Source organism: Erpetoichthys calabaricus, chromosome 1 (assembly GCF_900747795.2).
Source record: "Erpetoichthys calabaricus chromosome 1, fErpCal1.3, whole genome shotgun sequence".
Classification (NCBI taxonomy): domain Eukaryota; kingdom Metazoa; phylum Chordata; class Cladistia; order Polypteriformes; family Polypteridae; genus Erpetoichthys; species Erpetoichthys calabaricus.
This window is the reverse complement of record NC_041394.2, coordinates 288675996-288701804: the sequence shown is the minus strand read 5'-3', so window position 1 is coordinate 288701804 and position 25809 is coordinate 288675996. Positions and strand designations below refer to the sequence as shown.

The window sequence follows — 25809 nt, the reverse complement described above, 5'->3', positions numbered from 1 at the left end:
GGAAGCGAACCCAGGTCCCCAGGTCTCCCAACTGCGAGGCAGCAGTGCTACCCACTGCGCCACCGTGCCTCCCCTTGTGAACATCTCTGTTCAAATATTTCAAAAACTTTTCCAGCTGAGAAATAATATACGGGTGGTTGCCCCAAACCTTTATGATGTCTGGAGACTCATTCTTATTACACCAGATTAGAAGTTCTTGCCAAAACATATTATGCTGTTCACTTTGCATTTATTATACCTTGTATCAGGATTCAAATACACAGTAGAAACAAATAAGAAATTGAAACAACCAGAAAGAAAATAACAGAGCACTATTAGAGACGTGTTTTAGAATAACTGAATATAATCAAGATTCTCATGTAGATACAGGTGCCTGAATATAGTCAGCATTATATGTTATGTTTTGTTGTATTAAATACAGATTACTGGAAGACCATTGTCTTGAGAGTTGAAATCTTTTGTATGAATACTTATGTAGGTCTGTCTTTGGTTTAATTTGTCAGTAAGTGTTTAATATATGTCTGAATATTATGAGTATCTGCATGTTATGAAGGTTTACTTTTAGTTATGGTACCTAACCTTACGGTTGTTGTTACAGTAAAACCTCCATTATCCGTCACTCGATTCACTGTCGGTCTTTGTTAACCGTCAGGGCCACAGGGAAAAAAAATTGTGCATGACAGTGCCTACCTATTACTGTACTACTACTGCTGTGCAGTATGCAGCGAACTATGCACATTGGAACAACTACAATACAATACAATACAGTTTATTTTTGTATAGCCCAAAATCACACAGGAAGTGCCGCAATGGGCTTTAACAGGCCCTGCCTCTTGACAATCCCCCAGCCTTGACTCTCTAAGAAGACAAGGAAGAACTCCCAAAAAAACCTTTTAGGGAAAAAATGGAAGAAACCTTGGGAAAGGCAGTTCAAAGAGAGACCCCTTTCCAGGTAGGTTGGGCGTGCAGTGGGTGTCAAAAGAAGGGGGTCAATACAATACAATGTAGTACACAGAACAGAACAATTCCTCAATATAGTAAGAAATAAAAAATATAAATTTTAGAAGTACAGAGCAGAATTTAACAGTAGATGATATATCCCATAATAAGATTTGGATTTGTGTAGAGTCCTGGAGACCTCATCCTTCAAGCTGCCTCCCCCATTTGGCCATTCCACGGCTGAAACAGTGCTGGGCCAGCCAATCCAATGAAAGGACCCCTCTTTCCCACGATTCCTGCAATCCTCCATCTGGGGTGACTTTTCCTTAGGCAGGCAAAACAACTTGGCAGGTGGGCCGTGGCACCAAGTGCCACATTTGAGTACCAAGAAGAAAAACAGAATAAGTGAGGGTTAGTATACAATTATAACTGTCATGTTACTTGTGTTTAAGTGCTAATGACTAACAACAGAGATGCAGTCTGTACAGTTAATCAGCAGCTCTAATCAGGATATGCTAAACTGAAGTAGTGAGTCTTCAGCCAGGATTTAAAAGCTGAGACCGAAGGGGCATCTCTTATAGTAGCAGGCAGACCATTCCACAGTTTAGGGGCCCTGTAACTAAAAGCTCGACCTCCCACTGTTATTTTATTAATCCTTGGAATCATAAGCAGACCGGCATCTTGAGATCTTAATGTGCGCTCAGGTTTGTAAGTCATAAGTTCAGACAAGTAAGCCGGACCTCGCCCATTTAATGCTTTATATGTTAAAAGAAGGATTTTGAAATCTTCCCTAAACTTAACCGGGAGCCAGTGTAAGGATTTAAAACTGGAGTTATGTGTTCGTATTTTCTTTTTCTTGTAATAATTCTTGCAGCCGCATTTTGGATTAACTGGAGGCTGTATAAAGAACAGTTTGAACATCCAGTGAACACCGCATTGCAGTAGTCAATCCTACTAGAGATAAATGCATGAATTAGTTTCTCAGAATCCTGTTTATTTAAAAAGTGCCTTAATTTCCTAACATTTTTAAGATGGAAGAAACATGTTTTGGACAACTTTGTAATATGTGCTTTAAATGACATGCTAGAGTCAAAGATAACTCCTAGATTGTGGGCTGATTCAGTAAAATTGACTGGGATTCCAACTGAGTTAAATGATGACAAAATATTGTTGTGATCAGCATCATTCCCTCCAACAATTAACATCTCTGTTTTATCTGTATTTAAAGACAAGTAGTTCTCATTCATCCACTCCTTTAATTCGCTAACACAACTAATTAAAGACAACATTGGAGAAACTTCATTTGATTTAAATGAAAGGTATAACTGGGTGTCATCTGCATATGAGTGAAAACTAACATTATGTTTCCTAATGAGAGATCCCAGTGGAAGCATATAAAGTTAAAACAGTAAAGGTCCAGGTACTGAGCCCTGCGGGACACCATATTGAACTTCTGTGTATAATGATGGAGTATTGTCAGCACATTTCTGTACATATTGGAATCGATTTGATAAGTAAGAACTAAACCAAGCGAGAACGGTGCCTGTAAGCCCAACATCATTTTCTAGCCTGTGCAGTAAAATAGAATGGTCGATGGTGTCAAACGCTGCACTTAAGTCCAACAACATAATTATAGTGGAGTTTCCTTCATCAGAGGATATCAGAATGTCGTTTACAACCCCGTGTTATTGCCGTTTCTGTACTATGACCAGTGCGAAAACCAGACTGGAATTTCTCAAATAAATTGTAATGCGTAAGGTGTGTCTGAAGCTGACTGGCAACTACTTTTTCTAGTATTTTAGAGAGAAACGGTAAATTTGAAATAGGCCTATAATTATTTAGTATATGTGAGTTAAGGTCTGACTTTTTAAGTAATGGTTTAATGACTGACACTTTTAGTGTATCAGGTACTGTGCCATGCAATAATGAACTATTGATAATGTTTAGGATAGGCGCTGCAAGAACATCCATTGCACTTTTTACTAGTTTTGTTGGCACTGGATCTAGGGAACAAGTAGTGGGCTTCATTTTAGAAATTAAACTTAAGACTTCCTGCTCAGTTGCTGGATTAAAATTACTAAAGTGCTGAGTGCAATGTGAGACAGGGTCTGCTAAGCTAGTATTTGGTTTGTACTGTGATGCAGTGATCTGGGATCTTATATTTTTAATTTTCTCATTGAAGAAGTTCATAAAGTCTGCACTGCTAATATCTGTTGGTATTTTGCACTGTTGATCTGAATTTCCATTTGTTAATTTAGCCACTGTTCTAAACAGTACCCGAGGATTTTTATTATTGCTATCTATTAATGTAGAATAATATTCTGACCGAGCTTTAAAGAGGGCTTTTTCATATTTATTAACACTCTCTGTCCATGCAATTTGAAAGACATGTAGCTTTGTTGTTCTCCATCTGCGCTCCAGTTTTCGACACTCTAATTTAAGAGCTCGAGTGTTTTCATTAAACCAGGGAGAGTTTCTATATGCTTTGATCACTTTTGTTTTAAGGGGAGCCACTGTGTCCAAAGCATCTCTCAAGGTCACATTATAATGTGATTTTAGCTGATCTAAATTGTTTTCCGTGTTTACATTTGATGTTAACTGATCTAAATGGTTTTCCACAATTACACTCGACTTACTCAAAGTATCTATAAATTTTGAAGCAGAATTACAATTTAGATGTCGCACTATCTTTGTTTTAATCTGTTAGTGCGCTGGCAAGGGCAGGACTGAATCAAATGTAATTAAGTAGTGATCAGAAATAACTTCATTTAATGGAGTAATAATTAAATTTTGAATTTCAACTTTGTAAGTTATAATTAAATCTAATGTGTGGTTATGATTATGAGTTGGAACTTTGACATTCTGACAAAATCCTACTGAATTTAACAAATAAGTAAAACATTTGCTAAAAGTGTCAGTTTCCACATCAATGTGTACATTAAAATCTCCCATCAGTACTACGTGATCATAATTTATAGCCAAGTCCGATAAAAGGTTGCTGAATTCAGACATGAACAATGAATATGGGCCGGGTGGTCTGTAGACTAGCACTATAATTGTGTTGGAATCTGTTTTAATATTTAAAATGAATGCTTCAAAGGATGTAAAGTTGCCTAAATTTTTAGAAGTGATTTGCATTTTGTTACAATGAATTATTCCAAGGCCTCCTCCTCGACCTGAATCTCTAGATTTCTGAAGGACCGAGTATCCATCTGGTGACGAATCAGCTAGGGGTACAGTGTCACATTTACTAAGCCAGGTTTCGGTGAGAAGACACAGATCAGATTTTGTACTTAATATAATATCATTTACCAAAACATCTTTAGTGCCAAGAGAGTGAATGTTCAATAAGCAGCATTTAAAACTGTATGCTTCTTTCTGAATTGGTGATATACTTTTTGTTATAATTTGAAGTAAATTTCTATTACAGATGTCCCTGGTGGAGGGTCTGGTTTTATCCCTTGGTCTAATTATACACCTTATTTTTTGGTTATCAATTAATTTAAGGTTTGTATCAAGACTAAATTTACTGGATGCCCCAAGACAAGGATTATGGGTAACAGCTTCAGGAAAGTAACAGGTGGGATAAACAACAGCCTGTGATTTAAGATCACATGACTACAGCCTGGATGGTGCTCTAGTCAGTCAGCCAGGCAGTTTTGCTGCCATATTTTGGGATAATACATAAGATCCCCTCCAGTTAGGATGAAGACCATCTCTTCTGAAAAATCCAGGCCTTTCCCAAAAATCATCCCAATTGTTCACAAACGCTATGCTTTTATTTGCACACCAGGTTTCTAGCCAGCAGTGAAGGGAATGCAATCTGCTATAAATCACATCCCCTCTATATAATCTTGGTAAGGGGCCAGATACAACTAAATTCTGACATTTTCTTTTAGCTTTGATGCAAAGAGAGATGAAGTTCCTCTTTAATACCTCAGATTGCTGTGAATAAATATCATTAGTGCCGACATGCAGCAATAAGGTAGATACTTCATCGTCGGCGACACGGTCCAATGCGGCCTCTATGCCAGAAATCTTGGCCTCTGCGAGGCACTTAACATGAACTGCTGGTTTAACATAGTTTGGAATTCTAACATTCCGCACTATGGAATCGCCAATTATGAGCACTTTCTTATTCTCAGTTTCCACAGGCACACTGCGGAGTGCTGAGAATCTGTTCTGGGTCTGAATTGGTGACCTGGGTGCCGGGGGACTACATTTTGGATTCTTAGACCCCCGTCTTACTGTTACCCACTCGCCCTGTGGCTGAATTGGTGCTGCTGACTTCGGCCGCGCACTGACTACAGTGGGGCCTGGAGAGACTGAAGCCGAATCAGATGTAGCCGAATTGTCTAAACAAACCGAGTCGATCCAATTTTCGGTTTGCCTAATCACTATCAGATTCCTAACGCGGTCCTCCAATTCGCGTATTTTCCCGACCAACTCTAAATTAACTAAACACTTTTGGCAGGTGAAGCTGTCTACACTGTCGGCCGGAAAACCTGAACTGTACATGCTGCAGGACACACAACATATAAACATGCCCTCAACGGGCAGAGAGCAGATGGAACTTATGTTTAGTGGTGATGTCATCTTCTCCGATTTTTGAAGTAACTTAAGTGCTTTCCACGTTCAGCTGAATCACTTAGAGACCGTCAGCTTTAAGTTTCCACCACCCACTGAGAGATTGACTTTAGTTTCTCACTGCCGGTTATTTCTACTGGTCAGCTGCCGGCTTTACTTCAGAAGAACTTGCTTAGGTGTTTGTGAAAGGCTACGTGCCTGTGGGAGACGCCGCTCTGCTCCGTGCTTCCGCTCGCCGCTCTCCCAGTGCTTCAAGTATTGCATCAGTTTACAGTATTTGGAAGATACTACAAAAGTATAGGGTACCAAGTCACTGAGGCATACCATTCAGTCTTTTACTTGTCCATTTGGATGTGTGTCTATTTAAAGTAAGGTTCAACCAAAAGTGTACCTTGTCACTGCTGCTATTTGTTTTCATGGGCAAAGTATCAAGACATAGTCAAAGCCTTTAAGAGTACCCAATTTGGGAGGCCAACATTTGTATCTCCACTGTTTGCAGATTATCAAGCTGTGATGTGTAATTTGATTGAGAAGTTACACTTTACATTTGAGGCCAAACAGATATCTTCCAGACCTAAGAGATTTTCTGTGTACCTTGCAGTAGTTTGTACAGTCCCTTTTCCTTGCCTATTTTTCTTCTTTCTAATTCCACACAATATACAGTAAATTTGCAGCCTAACATGTTTCAATCAAAAATATCCTTTGCGTTCCATGAAGAGTAAAAGGTACTTAGCATCAGTTCTGATTGCGTCCATGTGTAAAGTGTGTAGAAGAAGGAATTTACACAAAATTTGGTTGTAATTACATTCAGGGCAGTGCAGGGTAATATCAAGGTAGTTTAGCATTTTAGGTTCAACCTGACACATGGTGGTCAATGCAAGTAACTGTTTAAGCTGCTGTGTTCTGGAATCTGGCAATCATTTTCATGTAGCTTAAATATTTAATATTATTAAATATGTGGCTGTTTAGCTTATTATGAATTGGAATTTGAATATTTCATATTATGGGCATTTGATTATTTTGGGTGTAGATCTGATTTATATTGTATTATACTTTTTATCTTGAAATGTGTACATAATTAATAATCCTATATTAGGTTGAGCCTTTTGTAATGGCAGTCTTCTGCATGCACTGTTATGTTACATTTCTTTCAGTACAGAATCTTAGATTAAATATGGAGAATGCTTTAATCTGCAAAGGAATATAGTTTAATAATCAAATTGTGTGTATTACGGAATCTTGAAAAGTCGCAAGTGCATCAAAAGTTTAAAAAAAAAAAATCAATCAAAGTCTGAACAAGAAGTGGTCAAGAAATCTAAAATGTCTATACATGATCTGTATGAAGACATAAATTTGCCCTGTGATTGATACTTTACACTAGTATGTCCAACCAGCATGTAGCACCTCTCAGAGCAAAGGATGAACAAGAATATTTAAAAATCCATGACTTCTTTTGAATTAATACAAAATAAAAAATAAGTTTACTTGGTGTACTCCATACTGTTGTTTCTATGCATTTCTGAATTATAGAATACATTGATGTTAAAATGAACTAAGTGAAGCCAGTAGTGTAGCTGAAGATATTACTGAAATACAAATGAGATAAGACAGAGAATGCCACAGAAAAATCCAAAAAACAGTCACAAGTCAGTTAAATAGAAAGGTTTAAGAACTAAAATGTTGTTGGGGATGGAAAAGTATGTGAAGGTATGTTGATCGGTGAAATTCATCAAAGTGTTTTTTGCAGCAAATATGCAGTGTTTACTGGTTTCCTTGGTTGCCAATATTTTACTAGAAATTAACCAAGTAGTTGACTTAGGCATACATTTACAGTGCATCCGGAAAGTATTCACAGCGTATCACTTTTTCCACTTTTTGTTATGTTACAGCCTTATTCCAAAATGGATTAAGTTAATTTTTTTCCTCAGAATTCTACGCACAACACTCCATAATGACAACGTGAAAAAAGTTTACTTGAGGTTTTTGCAAATTTATTAAAAATAAAAAAACTGAGAAATCACATGTACATAAGTATTCACAGCCTTTGCTCAATACTTTGTCGATGCACCTTTGGCAGCAATTACAGCCTCAAATCTTTTTGAATATGATGCCACAGGCTTGGCACACCTATCCTTGGCCAGTTTCACCCATTCCCCTTTGCAGCACCTCTCAAGCTCCATCAGGTTGGATAGGAAGCGTCAGTGCACAGTCATTTTAAGATCTCTGCAGAGATGTTTAATCGGATTCAAGTCTGGGCTCTGGCTGGGCCACTCAAGGACATTCACAGAGTTGTCCTGAAGCCACTCCTTTGATATCTTGGCTGTGTGCTTAGGGTCGTTGTCCTGCTGAAAGACGAACCGTCGCCCCAGTCTGAGGTCAAGAGCGCTCTGGAGCAGGTTTTCATCCAGGATGCCTCTGTACATTGCTGCAGTCATCTTTCCCTTTATCCTGACTAGTCTCCCAGTCCCTGCCGCTGAAAAACATCCCCACCGCATGATGCTGCCACCACCATGCTTCACTGTAGGGATGGTATTGGCCTGGTGATGAGCGGTGCCTGGTTTCCTCCAAACGTGACACCTGGCATTCACACCAAAGAGTTCAATCTTTGTCTAATCAGACCAGAGAATTTTCTTTCTCATGGTCTGAGAGTCCTTCAGGTGCCTTTTGGCAAACTCCAGGTGGGCTGCCATGTGCCTTTTACTAAGGAATGGCTTCCGTCTGGCTACTCTACCATACAGGCCTGATTGGTGGATTGCTGCAGAGATGGTTGTCCTTCTGGAAGGTTCTCCTCTCTCCATAGAGGACCTCTGGAGCTCTGACAGAGTGACCATCGGGTTCTTGGTCACCTCCCTGACTAAGGCCCTTCTCTCCCGATCGCTCAGTTTAGATGGCCGGCCAGCTCTAGGAAGAGTCCTGGTGGTTTTGAACTTCTTCCACTTACGGATGATGGAGGCCACTGTGCTCATTGGGACCTTCAAAGCAGCAGAAATTTTTCTGTAACCTTCCCCAGATTTGTGCTTCGAGACAATCCTGTCTCGGAGGTCTACAGACAATTCCTTTGACTTCATGCTTGGTTTGTGCTCTGACATGAACTGTCAACTGTGAGACCTTATATAGACAGGTGTGTGCCTTTCCAAATCATGTCCAATCAGCTGAATTTAGCATAGGTGGACTCCAATTAAGCTGCAGAAACATCTCAAGGATGATCAGGGGAAATAGGATGCACCTGAGCTCAATTTTGAGCTTCATGGCAAAGGCTCTGAATACTTATGTACATGTGCTTTCTCAATTTTTTTGTTTTTAATAAATTCTCAAAAATCTCAAACTTTTTTCACGTTGTCATTATGGGGTGTTGTATGTAGAATTCTGAGGAAAAAAATGAATTTAATCCATTTTGAAATAAGGCTATAACATAACAAAATGTGGAAAAAGTGATGTGCTGTGAATACTTTCCTGATGCACTGTATTTTTCAAGTTCCCAATGATGTTTTGCGAGGCTAGCGTGACTTCCAGACAAATAACTTTCACACATGCTTTCTGTAAGATCACTGCCAGTGTAGACATCACTAGGTTGCAAGCACATTAGGGGGAAAAAAAGCTGTTTCAGGTACAAAGATGTGCTGAAACCCCACAATCCCCACTAGCAAGGACACCAAAGTACTTCACAGTACTGTGTGATATTTTTTTCCCATGACTAACAGCACTCTTTTCTTTCACACATGGTTGTTTCAACCCCCAAGAGCCCTCACCTGCCCCTCATCACAAAACACAGGACACGGTGAAATAATAAAAACAAAATATTTATTGCTATTTTACAAGGCCTTTCTTAATGAAAGTATAAAGTGAGAAGCATCTGCACAGATACATGGTAAAAAAAACAAAAAAAAAAAACTTTCCCACTGTTCCCGGAGAAGCAACTTCAAACAATGGAATGAGCCAGTCCTACCACTCTGCTTCATAGCACAGCCAATGTGTGCCCGAAGCTCTATGAGCACATGGATCTATATTTTATTAACTTATTGCTGCTTTGTGGGCATTTGTTGTTTTTTGTTTGTGGTATTCATCCCATCTACGTGTTTTGTTGTTTGAAGCACGGTGGCATAGAGGTTAGCATAGCTGCCACACAGTCCAGCATAATTGTCAGACTTTTCCCTAGCCCTCGGGGACACTTAAGACTATTACACCATTATAATCCACTCAGAACAATACACTTTCTTCTTTTCCTTTGACTTCAGTGCATTTCATGGAGTTCAACAAAGTTTGCTGAACTCAAGGCAAGGTGAATTCAGAGGGGTTTGCTCATTATTAATGTGAAAAAACAGGTTTTGGAAAGGGGCACTCTATCAGATTGAAAGACTGAAGAGATAAAGAGAAAAAATTGAAGTTAAACCGGTTGATATTTTACCTCTCAGTGCATGTGTAGATTTTGCGGGCAACCAACACAAATGATACATACAGTAGTCCAGAGGATTATCCTACCTACTACACAATGACATAATTTAATTACTCTACAGCAGGAACATGGGCCATAGTAATGCTTAAAGAAAATTGATGCAGAGAGCCAGATACTGGTTCAGATCCCTTTTCATTGTTTTTTTTTTTTTTTTTTTTTTTTTTGCTTAAACTGTTGGAGCTCCAATCTTAAACATGGCTATCAATTGATAGATACAGTGATTAAAGTGCTGCTAATCTGTATACTGTTATCTGCAAGTTAACCAACCATTTGATGCTACTATCGTTTATTTGAGTCTTTTTGATGTCTAGGTTCTAAGTCACAGTTATTGGTTGTCATTTATGATGCATACTATGCATGTCAAAATAAATCATTGTTCATTTTGACACTTAGCTCTTTTATAGTTGCAAGTTTTTTAAATGTACATAACGCTTTATAAAAAATATCTATCCTTGTCTCTCTTTTGGGGAAGGGGTGGAGGCCAGGAAATGAACAGGGGAAATAAGATGAGCACTACGCCCAGATAGTTGTTATGGTGTGACATTATGAGAAGTCCTTTTTTTTTTGTTTTTATTTAAAGAAATAATTTTGCCAAGTTTTGGTTATAAAGTGTATAACAGTATTAAAATGTAATGATGTAGCCAGAATGCAAGTGTGTAAATGTATTTTTGTTTAAATTATTTTAACATACACTTAACAGTACTGTCATCTTTGTGAAGTCATGATTCAATTGCAGTAGTTTATAGAGAACAAAATGGAAAACCACTTAATGCATTTTCATAAGAACATTTTTTTTACCTTTTTTTTTTTTTTTTTTTGGTGGAGTTAGTAGTGCCGACTCTTGGACAGGTCTTCTGCTTAAATCCCTCACCCAGTCATTGTCTATGTGCAGTTTGCATTTTCTTCCAATATCTGGATGACTTGTAGGTTATTTTGAAAGGCAATTTCATACTACATTGCATGAGAGAACAGAGAGATTGTGTGTGTGTGTGTGTGCTTGCGCATGCGCCAACGTGCATATCCATTTATGAGTGGGTCTTGTGCTTTTCCAGTACCTTGTTCAGGCTTGTTTACTACTTTTTCCCCTAGCATTGATGGGATAGGCTCTGGCTCTCTGTGACTCTAAATTGTGTTAAATTGGTGTGATGTTGTTATGTAAGTTTTCCTTACTTCATGAGTAAAGGTTAAAAATAGAATGTACCCAAGAATTATTTTTTTGAAAATCTTACCCAATGATACACCCTGTTACTGGCCATCATAGTCCTGTTGAACCAATGATACAGTCATAGTCAATGTGACTTTGAAAGAAATTGTAGCAGTGTCCATTAGAAGATGAACTCTAATATGTGGATTCAGACTAATTGGTGTGACATCACACCAAGTTAAAAGGAGGTGAAAAGAGCAGTTGTTAAGCAAGTTGTTAAAGAAGAGCCAAAGGAGATGTAATCATAAGTCCTCAAGACATCCAAAGCAGTAAATGTGCCTAATGACACTGACAGCATTCCAGTAAAATCACAGACAAGGCCACACAGCACATTGAAATAACTAAAGTTAACATTATTATCTGATTATACACACACATATACACATTGTGTTTACAAACAAAAAATGAGTCACTGCCTGTATAAAGTGATTTATACTTTAGATGCAAAGAGAGGGCACATTTAGTATGAATACCATCCTTCAAATACAGCAGATGTTACTAGCTGTGGTGTTTGTAGAGTGACAAGGAGTTGTGGTGTTTGTGTTTGGTTCTGTTCTTTAAAAATGGGTTGCATGACTGATGTGAATGATTGGCAAAAACTTATAATTATTGCATTTGGCTGTGCCAAAGAGTATAGTGCACAGGAAGCTTCTGACTTTGTAGGTATGTAAAATGGTACTGTCCAACACGTCTTCCAGCAGTGGAATATAGGAGACTGTCACTATGTCACATATTGTCACCAGACAAAAATTGCTTCAGTCGGTCAGTCTCTGATATTCAGGGGTGCTTCAGTTATAAGAAAATGGGTCTTTTGGTTGAGATGATGATGTACTTGAACCAGAAGGGTTAAACTGGGCTTTTGGATGGCCATGTGTTAGATTTTCTGTTTCATTTCTAGAGTAATCACAGAATGGCTAGCTCGATCTTCCAAGGTGACAGCTGGCATGAAGCTCATTCTGAACTATTGCATCTCGCCCGCAAAATTCCTACATTTACATCCCATAGAAAAATGTGTGGGACTGTTTGGAGCACCAGGTGAAATGCCAGCAAAGCCATCTGACCAATCCGGCTGAACTGATGTATTTGGTAATGAAAGAGTGAATGAAAATTGATGTTGCCTGCATCTGCAAACTGGTTGCATCCATGTCAGACAGAATTTCAGCTGTCTTACGGAGTAGTTGTACACTGTTTATATAAGATTTAGCCAAACATGTTTTAGCCACAGCTCCTTAAGGCTGCTGTCATTAATGATGTTTTGGACAGGATTTCTTCAGAGTGTATATTTCTGACCTATCCTAAGGTGCAACTGAAACTCTTCTAGAGATGAGAGTTGAAATATTAAAGTCACATTGAGGCGAGTCTTCTGTTGTTGACTGATGCTTCAGCTACATGGCACCTATAAAGAAGACTGCGCTAGTATCATATGTACCTGTACCACAATACCCAGCGATTATCTTTAGCATCCCAACCATAAAAAATATAGTCCATGTTCAAAGAGTCCGTCAGTTTCCATTGCCTAGATCTGTGCCACTGTTGACTATCACCAGACAGGCTCTGCCTTATGATTTGCAGCTTTGGCCTTATAGTTGGAGAGTTCACAGTTTACTATTACAAAGGCTTTTCATACATTACATATTTGACTATGTTTATAATAATGTAATGTACTAGGATTAGCATGTGCAGTTATAATTCTCTTGTACTTTCAATATTTTATAAAAGCATTGTTATATAATGTTTTTTTAAGTAAATGTTTAAGTATGTCTGTTTTACTACCTAATCAAGGATGTGTAATTAAATCAGCAAGGAAGTTAGTTTTAATTAAGGATCTAGAGACACAATATCAGACTAAAAAAAATAATTACATATTTTTTATTTATTTATTTTTTTCTTTCTTAATTACCGTTTACATATGTAATGCTTTTTCTCTTTTTTTTTTTTCTTTTTTTTTTTCCCCCCCAGTGCGGGTTATTATGGCAATGACAGGCGGCACTGCACCATCATTTCCTATGAGCAATCATACCCGTGAAAGAGTGACGGTCGCAAAGCTTACTCTAGAAAACTTCTATAGCACTCTGATAACTCAGCATGAAGAAAGGGAAATGAGGTATGCATTTTATTGGATCCATTATGAAAATTACAGTTTGGTCTTTTATTTATAATCAAAAATAAGAAAATTATTATTGTAATTTTTTATTTAGCAGAATGTTTCACCCAAGGCAGCTTGAAAAAAATATAACTATATGGAATACATTTAAGTGACCGATAAGAGTGTACAAACAGGGAATAGAAAACAAAATGTTTAAGATGTGCACAAGAAGCTTTAGTTAGCCTCAACGCTAGATGACATAATAGCAATATGATGCAACTGTAGATATGTTTTCCATGTGGAGAAAAGAGGTTGAAAGCTTAATTAATTCTGTGGTGCTTTCTAAAGATCTGTGTTTAAAGAGACAGAAAACCATCATTTGATTGGAACTAGTTAATTAGTCACAAGAATTTCAGTCCACTACATGAGATGAAGTACTGATACATTTTAGTTTGCCTGGCAAAAAAATACAGAATCATTGGTTAGGCCAAAGCAGAATTAAGAGTTTTGGAAGAGACCAGAGAATGGAGATACAGAGGAACAGAGTGGTACAGGGAACTGTTAAGACAAAAGTTTTAAACTGTATCAAGGTGACAGTTTATAGTCAATCGTAAGAGTGAAGTCGTGAAGAGGTATAGCTGAAACGGGCAAAAGAATGCAGCAGTTGGACAGTAGCATTTTAGACGACTTATAGGCTCTTATTACTGTTATCTAATCTCTATCAGTATTGAGCTCCCGTAATCCAGCTAAGAGGAAACAAAAACTTGAGCAAGATATTGAGTTACCTAGCTTAATGATCAAGAGTCGATGTTGAGGATATGGAGAAGAAAGAAGTGACTGGTCTGGATCAATGAAAAATTTGATTTTACTAAATAAGGAGTTGTCCAGTTTGCACACACAGGTTTGCTGACAGTAGTGGAGGTTGAAAGGGTAATAGTATCAAGAACAATGCTTACAGAAAAATTTGAATGGAGAATCAGAAAATGGACTTGGAAGAAGTAAGATGATGTTCATTCATAATAAGATGGCAGAGAGACAGCTGGAGATCTGGACTGAAGAATATTGGGGCTTCAGGAAGGAAATAAAAGGAAAAATGATCCTTTAGCACTTCATAAACTTGCTCCATTATACCTCTATAACCTCATGCATGTTTATACATGTAACCGCAGTCTTTGGTCCTCTACATCTCTGCTTCTCTTCACCCCTCGTCTGATCACCATGGGTTCCAGGGCATTTAGTCATGCTGCTCCTCGTTTATTGAACTCGCTACCACAAAAACATTTGGGACACAGATACTATCTATTTTCAAATCCTGTCTTAAGACTTATCTGTTTGATTAGCTTACACTACATGACCCATAGGCTGTATTGTTATTGCTGCATTTTTATTTCCATAGATATATACATATGTATGTTTGTACATATGTTTTTTTTGGTTTTATGATTTTATTATCTTAATGGTGTCCTTGGATGTTTAGAAAGGTGCCTTGAAATAAAATATATTATTATTATTATCATCAAAAGATACAAAAGATCATTAATGAATGGTGGTCTTTAGTGATTTGAAATAGCAGGAGGTTAAGCAAGTCTTAAGTGTAGCGGAGTTCAGAAAAGGGTTTTTCAAATAGGATTGCATGAGTACTGTAAGATATGCAAGAAAGGTACATGCACACAGGGATGAGTTAGATGAGAGGGATTGAAAATGTGTAGTAATGGAGTGCTCTGTACAGGGGATTAGGTGGTGAAAAGAGCAAGTAAGTGTTGAATCATTATTATACTATCATTAATAATTTATTCTATTCTTTACTAATCTCTTGTAATCATTCTACCTACTACATTTTAACTTTGAAATAGATTGTTAAAGTAGCAAAACATGTACTGTACTAACCTGTATCTATTTTAACAGAGAACAATTTTAAGGCAACGCGCCCATAGCACACACAAAAAAAAGGAGTTAGACGTAGGCGCCACACAAAGCCCATACAGACACAGGCTCCACACAAAGCCCATAGCACACAAAAAAGAGGATTCAGACCCACGCCCCAGAGTGTAAGAAATGAGGCAACGCGCCTAAGAAATTAGCACACAAAAAAAAATGAGTCAGACGCGGGCGCCACATGAAGCCCATAGCACACAAAAAAGAGGATTCAGACCCACGCCCCACAGTGAAACGGGACAGACTATGGAGTCCACACACTAACATAAATAGGAAATGAGACACAAACCACCCCTCCACTAACAGAAATAAGAAATGAGGCAACGCGCCCATAGCACACAACACAGAGGAGTCACACGCATGCGCCACACAAAAAAGAGGATTCAGACACACTCCCGAAAGTGAAACGGGACGGACTCCACACAGGGTCACCCATCGAGACCGAGATTACAGCTCAAAAACGAAACAGCGACCGCAACCAAACACTCGACATCATACAGAAAACCCACAAATACGGACAAAACAACATATTTGAATCACATTATCTCCGCCTAACAGTGAAACGGGACATACTACGGAGTCCACAAAGGTTCACAAATCAAGCCCGAGATTGTACGGACAAAGAGTAGTCACCCCCCCACACCACAGTAAAACGTGACAGACTACGGAGTCCACAAAGGGTCACACATCAAGCCCGAGATATTACGAAAAGCGAATTGTGTTATGGAAAACGGCAGATACTACGATAAGAGCATTCACCTACAACGCGCATCTGAAATCAACGTTCACACTACACAGCAGAATCCACGCACTTCTAAAAAACCGGATGTGGACACCCGCCGTCATACATAAACAACAAGAAAACGGACCAAAATACATATTAGAATCACATTACAGTGATACGATATTAACAGGACACTCACAGATAACACAGACGCAACACCTGATGGGTAATAATAAGAAGAAACAAACGCTCCGTATTAAACATACGTCATCTGAACACGTAGAAACTTTACATCATAGGTGAATCTCATTACAATGATGCACTATTAACCGTACAACCACAGAAAACGCTCCATGTTAACAGTGAGTGTGATCATCCTTATTACTTATCCATATTACTAACGACAGAGAACAGAGCAGTCATGAATTCACGATCACGGCTGCAAAACGATATGGCTCGAGTAACGGAACCACACAGACGAGCCCGCATGAAAAAAAACAATAAACGTAGGTGCCTACAACGCGCTTCTGAAACCGCAGAAGAAAAACTGTCTCGGCTCCAAAAACAAAAAGCTCGACTAACACAGGTACAGAAACGAGCCCAAATGGACAGATACAATGAACGTAGACGCATGCAGTGCACGTCTCAAACAGCGGAAGCGAAGCAGGCACGAACTATACCGCATAGGTGAATCACATTACAGTGATGCATTATTAACAGTACGATAAACATCACAATATCGCAAAAAAATGAAAATTATTACTCGAAAAAGGGAAAATATGTTCACCGCGGACCAGGTGTCATTAAAACAAAAGCAGAATAAAGCGAGATCAGAAATGAAAGACAGAGTAGAAAGAAAAGTACAACGTCATAAACAGGTTAAACGAGGGGGCCAAACACATGGACAGCAGGTTAAAGATAATGAAGACCGGAATTCAAAAGCTTCAAAAACAAAAGCTCGACTGACCGAGATATAAACTGAAACGGGAGACACTATGGGGTCCGCAGTAGTCCACAATGCACCGCATAATAGTACAGACGGAACTCCGTATTAACAGTGGGGGGCCCCAGAGTGACACGGGCGAACGCTCCATATTAAACGTGCGTCATCCTCCCACGTGGCTGCCCTGCGGGCATGGGTTCAAAACGCCGGGGGTAGGCGAGCGAAGTGAGCAGGGGGCGGAGCCCCCTTGTTTTAACAGAGAACAATTTTAACTGTTACATGGAGAGGCTTTTATTGGTCAGAGGTTGTGGTCATTTAAGATGTGAAAAGAGATTTTATACTCTACGGTAGTCCACTTAATGTGAAGGAAAAAAAGTTATCTGAAAAGTTAACTTCCATCTTTTAAAGCACAACACAATAACCAGATGGAAAAAATTTAACTTTCTAGCCTAAATTTTGTGTTTAAACCACTTATTTAGCTGTGTTATTATAAGCTCAATTATCTGCTACACATGTGAAGTATTTGTTTCTATTGTATTATACCTAAAATAAGCCTATCCTGGCAGTACTGAGCACAAGGGCAGGAGTCAGCCTTATAGAGAAAGGCAGTTAATCACAGGGCATACTCAACACACCTGCACTCATACCAGACCTATTTAGAGTAACTACTTATGCCAACATGCATGTACCTGGGATTGAGAGAGCTGGATTTCTCAGAGAAAACGTACATGAATGTGATCAGTCCACAAAGATAGTGATCTAACTTGTAGTAGCAAGATTATCAACATCTACAATGTATTACAAGAATTGATGTTGTTCACTTTTTATGTATGTGTGGATATGTGTATAAGGGATATATTGTCTTTGAACTAGTGTACAGTAATCCCTCACTGTATTGCGCTTCACCTTTCGCGGCTTCACTCTATCGCGGATTTTATATGTAAGCATATTTAAATATATATCGCGGATTTTTTGCTGGTTCACGGATTTCTGCGGACAATGGGTCTTTTAATTTCTTGTACATGCTTCCTCAGTTGGTTTGCCCAGTTGATTTCATACAAGGGACGCTATTGGCAGATGGCTGAGAAGCTACCCAACTTACTTTTCTCTCTCTCTCTCTTGCGCTGACTTTCTCTGATCCTGACGTAGGGGGATTGAGCAAGGGGACTGTTTGCACACCTAGACGATACGGACGCTCGTCTAAAAATGCTGAAAGATTATCTTCACATTGCTACCTTCTGTGCAGCTGCTTCGTGAAGCGACATGCTGCACGGTGCTTCGCATGCTTAAAAGCACGAAGGGCACGTATTGATTTTCGGTTGTTTGTTTTTCTCTGTCTCTCTCTCTCTATCTCTCTCTCTCTCTCTCTCTTTTTCTCTGCTCCTGACGGAGGGGGTGTGGGCTGCCGCCTTCAACTGCTTTGTGCCGCGGTGCTTCGCATACTTAAAAGCCAAACAGCCCTATTGATTTGTTTGCTTTTCTCTATCTCTCTGACATGCTCTGCTCCTGACGCGCACTCCTTTGAAGAGGAAGATATGTTTGCATTCTTTTAATTGTGAGACGGAACTGTCATCTCTGTCTTGTCATGGAGCACAGTTTAAACTTTTGAAAAAGAGACAAATGTTTGTTTGCAGTGTTTGAATAACGTTCCTGTCTCTCTACAACCTCCTGTGTTTCTGCGCAAATCTGTGACCCAAGCATGACAATATAAAAATAACCATATAAACATATGGTTTCTACTTCGCGGATTTTCTTATTTCGTGGGTGGCTCTGGAATGCAACCCCCGCGATGGAGGAGGGATTACTGTAATCCAATTTAGTGTTGCACGAGGCTAAATCCTATCCCAGAAGCATTGGACACAATGCAGGAACTAACGTTGGACTTGTTACCAGTCCATCTTAGGGACCACTATGTGCACATACTGTCACAATAAAAGAGGGTTAATTTAGAGTTGCTAATTAACCTAATCTGCATGAAAATTGGAGTACTCAGAGGAAAAGCCACGCACACAAGGGAGGAATGTGCAAACTCCTCATAGTGTCTGAGGCTGAGCTCAGTACTGCAAGAAAGGATGCTGTATTTGTGAAGCAGCAGTGCTAAATACTATGCCACTCTGCATAAACCTAGAGGATATATCAAATTGTACACAATCTGCACCAGTCTGTGTAAAGCATCACCTGTTTATAGCTTTGGAACACAGTACATGAATAATGAAATTTTTAAATCGCAGATGTGCACATAATTATTACTAAGGAAAATTGTTTCACCTTCATTTTCTTTCTTTACATGTCTGTCTTGGTAAGTATTAACTTTTCCTTATACAGTGGACCCTTGACTTACGAACTCAATTCGTTCGCGAGGGCTGGTTGTAACTCAAGTTGGTTTTAAGTCAAGACTATTTTTCCCATAAGAAATAATGGAAATACCCATAATGCGTTCCGAACCTCCCATAGCAACACTTACTTAACCTTTTCATAATAAAAAAGGGTTGTATAATGTGCGTAATTTACCAAAACACCAATAATTTTTCTAATGTACTAACCAAAAAGTTATAAAAAGTGCCTAGCCTACCAGAAACAACAATTTCATACTGTACTCACCATTTAATTTGACATCTTTGGGCTGCAGGAAGGGAGGAGGAGGAGAATGAAATGGAAGGTGGTTATTGTTTGGATTTCGACATGCTGTACATATTAGCGAGATCGGTCACACGAACACCACTCTCGTATTTCCGCACAATTTCCTTCTTCGTTTCTATTGTGATCGCTTTCTTTACCTTGGTTACCTTCTCTTCCTTCCTTAGCAATTATCGAAAAAAATTATATAAATCACTGCACTGACCGAAATTACGTCCCCAAACACATGTATCTGGGCTCCGACTGACGCTTACAAATGCTCTCGGCTGTTTGTTTACAATCGCACAAGCGGATACACGTGACTGCATTTAGGTCGTAACACAAGATGTTGGTCGTAAATCCAGTTGTTTGCATGTCAGGCCAGTCGTATATCAAGGGTTGACTGTAGTTATAATTCTTCACTCCTCAAAACAATGACTTTAATTAAAGTCACCTGTGTCATAATGTAGCCACCTGTTTATCTCCTTAAAGTTATTATCTTCACAGTTAAACTTTTAGAAATGTGATGGTAGAAATATCAAACAATTTTAGGTGTATCTGCTAATGTATGAATATGTAAAATTTAATGTATGTGCTTTTAGTTAAATTTGTGAACTCTATTATGTGTTCTACAAAGTTGCTTTCCTGAGTTAACTTACAAAAATTGTGATGTTAAGAATCTCATTTTAGCCCCTTCTGCTTGCAGTCTAAAGCAGTATTGTTAAAATACAGGGTAGTAAAATTTATTTGAGCATCACAGATTCCTAGCACTTTTTTCATTTTAACAAGCTTCAGGAAAGACAATTCCAGTAATGCATAATAATCTGCATAAAAAGAATAAATGCTGGTGGTTATGTAGCAGGTAAAATTTACCTTACTTTAAAATATGTAGAAACTTTATTAATCCTGAAGGGAATTGCAGAAATGATTAGCAACAACCATGTTTATTTCTATAGCACACTTTAATATAAACAATGTAACTTAAAATGCTTTACAAGAGGTCAAAGAAGTAGTTACTTGCAAAGAACAACTAATTGAAATTAGATTAAGAATAATAATGCATAAATAGCATACAAAAATAAATAATGCACACTTGCACTAGAGATCTACAGTTGTGCTTGAAAGTTTGTGAACCCTTTAGAATTTTCTATATTTCTGCATAAATATGACCTAAAACATCATCAGATTTTCACTCAAGTCCTAAAAGTAGATAAAGAGAAACCAGTTAAACAAATGAGACAAAAATGTTATACTTGGTCATTTATTTATTGAGGAAAATGATCGAATATTACATATTTGTGAGTGGAAAAAGTATGTGAACCTCTAGGATTAGCAGTTAGTTTGAAGGTGAAATTAGAGTCAGGTGTTTTCATCAATGGGATGACAGTCAGGTGTGAATGGGCACCCTGTGTTATTTAAAGAACAGGGATCTATCAAAGTCTGCTCTTCACAACACATGTTTGTGGAAGTGTATCATGGCACAAACAAAGGAGATTTCTGAGGACCTCAGAAAAAGAGTTGTTGATGCTCATCAGGCTGGAAAAGTTACAAAACCATCTCTAAAGAGTTTGCACTCCACCAATCCACAGTCAGATAGATTGTGTACAAATGGAGGAAATTCAAGACCATTGTTACCCTCCCCAGGAGTGGTTGACCAACAAAGATCACTCTAAGAGCAAGTCGTGTAATTGTCGGCGAGGTCATAAAGGACCCCAGGGTAACTTCTAAGCAATTGAAGGCCTCTCTCACATTGGCTAATGTTCATGTCCATGAGTCCACCATCAGGAGAACACTGAACAACAATGGTGTGCATGGCAGGGTTGCAAGAAGAAAGCAACTGCTCTCCAAAAAAAGCATTGCTGCTCGTCTGCAGTTTGCTAAATATCACGTGGACAAACCAGAAGGCTATTGGAAGAATGTTTTGTGGACGGGTAAGACCAAAATAGAACTTTTTGGTTTAAATGAAAAGCATTATGTTTAGAGAAAGGAAAACACTGCATTCCAGTATAAGAACCTTATCCCATCTGTGAAACATGGTGGTGGTAGTATCATGGTTTGGGCTTGTTTTGCTGCATCTGGGCCAGGACTGCTTGCCTTCATTGATGGAACAATGAATTCTGAATTATATCAGAGAATCCTAAAGAAAAATGTCAGGACATCTGTCCATGAACTGATTCTCAAGAGAAGGTGGGTCATGCAGCAAGACAACGACCCTAAGCACACAAGTCGTTCTACCAAAGAATGGTTAAAGAAGAATAAAGTTAATGTTTTGGAATGGCCAAGTCAAAGTCCTGACCTTAATCCAATCGAAATGTTGTGGAAGGACCTGAAGCAAGCAGTTAATGTGAGGAAACCCACCAACATCCCAGAGTTGAATCGCTTCTGTGCGGAGAAATGGGCTAAAATTCCTCCAAGTCTGTGTGCAGGACTGATCAACAGTTACCGGAAACGTTTAGTTGCAGTTATTGCTGCAAAGGGGGTTGTCACACCAGATACTGAAAGCAAAGGTTCACATACTTTTGCCACTCACAAATATGTAATATTCGATCATTTTCCTTAATAAATAAATGACCAAATATAATATTTTTGTCTCATTTGTTTAACTGGTTTCTCTTTATCTACTTTTAGGACTTGAGTGAAAATCCGATGATGTTTTAGGTCATATTTATGCAGAAATATTGAAAATTCTAAAGGGTTCACAAACTTTCAAACACAACTGTATAATTAAGAGGAATATAAAATTGTTTTTAAAGTCTCTTAATTACAGTTTGAAAAAAATGAAAGAAACTCCAGTTAAGCTGGAGAAAAAAAAATTGAAGGGGTTCCAGGTCAGAAGACAACACTGCTACTGGGATTTCTGCCTAACATAAATGTTCTTAAGGAGTTCTTTATGGGTGTTTTTGACTTTGAAGAAAAACAGATAAAAGTAAAGATTAATACTTCCATAAGTGAATCTTGCAAAAACTTGAACTAGCCATTTTATCATTCTCCAATTCCCTTTACAATATCTTTTTAGTATGCTATATTTCTCAAAAAATGTGATGTATTACCATCTAGTGGCAGTAATGATAATGTTTGCTTTAAACTGTTTGAAAACCTATATATTTATGTGTGTAAGTGAAGGTCTGTGGCATAGTTTCCATATTTGTAGCTAGAGATCCACAAAGGGAGAAAATGAGTCAAGTATCTTTTAAATAGTTTTTTATTCCTAAGGTTTTGACAACCTCCCAGCAGTCATCATCAGAGGAAAATGGTTAGACATACAGGAATCAAAGGCAGTATATAGCTGGTGAAGGGTGGAGATGGAGGGAGAAGGTTGTTGGGGTGGTAGTTGATTAGTAAGGTGGGGTTTAGAAGGTGTTGGTCATAAAGTCTTTTTTATTATTTAGATGATGTTCTTTTTAAGCCTGCATATGCTGGGTTAAAGTCTAAGTGTCTGTTAATGGTGGCATTATCATTAGCCACAATTCAGCCTGCTCTCTGACACTCTTAGTATTGGCCCTGAATTTTACTTTCACAGTGTCCCAGTTAAACGTGTGTCTGGTGAACTAGTATGTGTGTAAATCCGAGACCATGGGTCTTTTCTTATGACAGCATTGTGATGTCTCTGTATATGTGTCTTTTAGGTGTTTCTCCCACGTAAACTGCTGGACATGCACTGCATGGAATGCTGTAAACTGTGTTTCTTTTATCTGTGTGGTCGACTTTTTGCTTTTGGCATTGAAAAGAGGGCAGTCCGTAAAGTGTTTGCTGGTTTGTTTGTTTCTAGATCTAGACATGATGTGTGCTATATAAATAAATATATGTATAAATATATGTATATATATGTTTATTTTATAAATAAATATTTTTTTTATTTCAGGCAAGTAAAACTTGAAAAAGCAATGGATGAAGAGGGTCTAGCTGATGAAGAGGTATTTCTTATTCCAAGCTTAGATCTAGTGTTTGGCATTGATTATAAAGTCTAGCACGGCATCTTTGAAATTTAAAAATAGGTCCATGAATAATGCTCGATTTTTGTGCATCTTGGCCATAAAACGAACTTGAAAGCAGTTTATAGTAAATTGTGTACATTTGTATAGTACATATAGTTTTTTTTTAAACAATGCTATAAAGCTGTAGCAAAGTGCAGCATTTTTAATTTTACCTGATAATTTTTTATATACCACCAGTCAAAAGTTTTAGAACACCTCAATTTTTCCAGTTATTCTTCAAATGTAATGTTTAAATGCAATGAATGACCTAAAATAGTGAAAAAGTAAACAGTAAACTGCCAGAGGTTTACATTTAAAGTTTAGGTTAGCAAAAACTGAAAATAATTTCAGAATATTACAAATGGGCCTTCTTCAGGGAACAACTAATAGGTTACAACATATAGATGTTCTGCAGCAATTAAATTTAATTAACCCTTGCAAGTTGAAACAAACAATTTACACAGGTGTCCCAACTTCTGTTAATTACTTAAAAACCATATGTCTGTCTTAAAGCACAGTTGGGAAACACTCTGTTACTATACCCTATGAAGTACTGCTTGGACAATATTCTACTGTAGAAAATTGTAAATTCCAGTGAGAATGCGAAGAAAATGACAATTAAGAAATGTAATGAGTGCGTTATTACCGTTAGAAGTGTAGGTCTTTCATTTAGAGAGATTACCAAAAAAAATAAATGAAAGTTTCAGTGAGTAAGGTGTCCGACATAGTTCAGAGGCAATTGGAAACTGGAACAAACTTGGGTAGGAAGAGATCTGGCAGACCCAAAGTCACAACTCAGTCAGAAGACAAGTTTCTGAGAGTCGCCTTGTGTAATAGCTGCTTCACAGCTTAATAGTGGTCAAAAAACGAGAGTCTCAGTTTCTGCTATGAAGAGAAGGTTTGACCGGGCAAGTAAATGTAAGGAAGTACTTCGTTAAAGGACAAAACAGGGTCTTGAAATACCATCTGTGGACTACAGTAGACTGGAAGAAAGTCTTAAGGACCGATGAATCAAAATTTGAAATCTTTGGTTCATCATGCAGGGTGTTTTGTACACCATCAAACTGGTGAAAGGATGGTTGCTCATTGTGTGACACCAACTATCAAACATGGAGCAGGAGATGCAATAGTCTGGGGTTCTTTCGCTGAAAGTAGGGTTGGTGACTTCCACAGAGTGACTGGCGTTCTGAATCAAAAGGATTACCACAGTTTGGCTGTTACATCAACAAAAGGTAGCTACTTGGATGGATCAATAATCTGAATAAAATTTAATACACTTTATGATTCCTTGACTTATTTATTTGCCATTGTGTATTATTCTATGCCCCGATTTCATGAAACAGTAAGACATTAAACTGTTAGCATTTCCCAAAAAAACTGAGGTGTTGTAAACTTTTGACCGGTAGTGTATTTTTAATAGTTCAAGCTCCATTAAGTATTTTGCGTTAAGCACCTAAACATAAGTAAAGTTGTACTCTGTTTGCTCATTTTTTGTTTTTTTAATGTGAACTCTTATGCTGTATTAATATATTTACAAAGTCAGAATACAGTAATCCCTCGCTACTTCGCGGTTCACTTTTCGCGGATTCACGACTTCGCGGATTTTATATGTAAGCATATCTAAATTCATAACGCGGATTTTTCGCTGCTTCGCGGGTTTCTGCGGACAATGGGTCTTTTTACTTGCTTCCTCAGTTGGTTTGCCCAGTTGATTTCATACAAGAGATGCTATTGGCGGATGGCTGAGAAGCTACCCAATCAGAGCACACAGTTAAGTTCCTGTGTGCTGCTGATTGGCTCAGCGACGGAGTGTTGCATTAACCAGGAAGTCTCATCTCACTCATTCATCATTAACGTGCTAATGCTTCAGGGGCCGTGTCCAAGCACCAATAGAAGATGCAAATGATTGCAGAAAAGGTAAAAGTTTTGGATATGTTGAAGGAAGGGAACAGCTACACCACTGCAGGACATCGATTCTTTTTATTTAAAAAGGAGGAAATGCATATAAGATCTACGGCCGCAGTGTCCTTTAACCAGGGTGCAAAACGAGTTGCAAGTGGACGTGATAAGGCAGTAGTCTGGATGGAATCTGCTTTAGGAATCTTTGCAACAAGGTCGACGACGTCATGACCGCCTACAAGCTGCTACGTGTACTTCGCTGTACAGTAAGTGTAAACTTATCTACCGATTTCATATTGCTTAGCAGTTGTCCCTGTTTTTAATAGGGTAAATGGTGGGTTGTAAACAATACAGGGAGGGTTTAAAAACGTCCAAATACACGTTAAATAAATAAATAAATATAGTGTCCCTACTTCGCGGAAATTCAGTTATCACGGTGGGCCTTGGAA

The 25809-nt window shown here is 38.3% G+C and overlaps 1 protein-coding gene across 1 annotated transcript in view; it reads left to right on the top strand.

The window, feature by feature from the left end:
• The window catches only part of LOC114662653 (serine/threonine-protein kinase 38-like), a 109922-nt gene that overhangs the window by 32023 nt on the left and 52090 nt on the right, over positions 1–25809 (top strand). The window contains exons 2-3 of the mRNA XM_028816249.2: positions 13143–13287; positions 23350–23401. Of these exons, the coding sequence (XP_028672082.1) occupies positions 13154–13287; positions 23350–23401 (186 nt within the window). The 5' untranslated portion in view covers positions 13143–13153. The remainder of the gene's footprint in view (positions 1–13142; positions 13288–23349; positions 23402–25809) is intronic.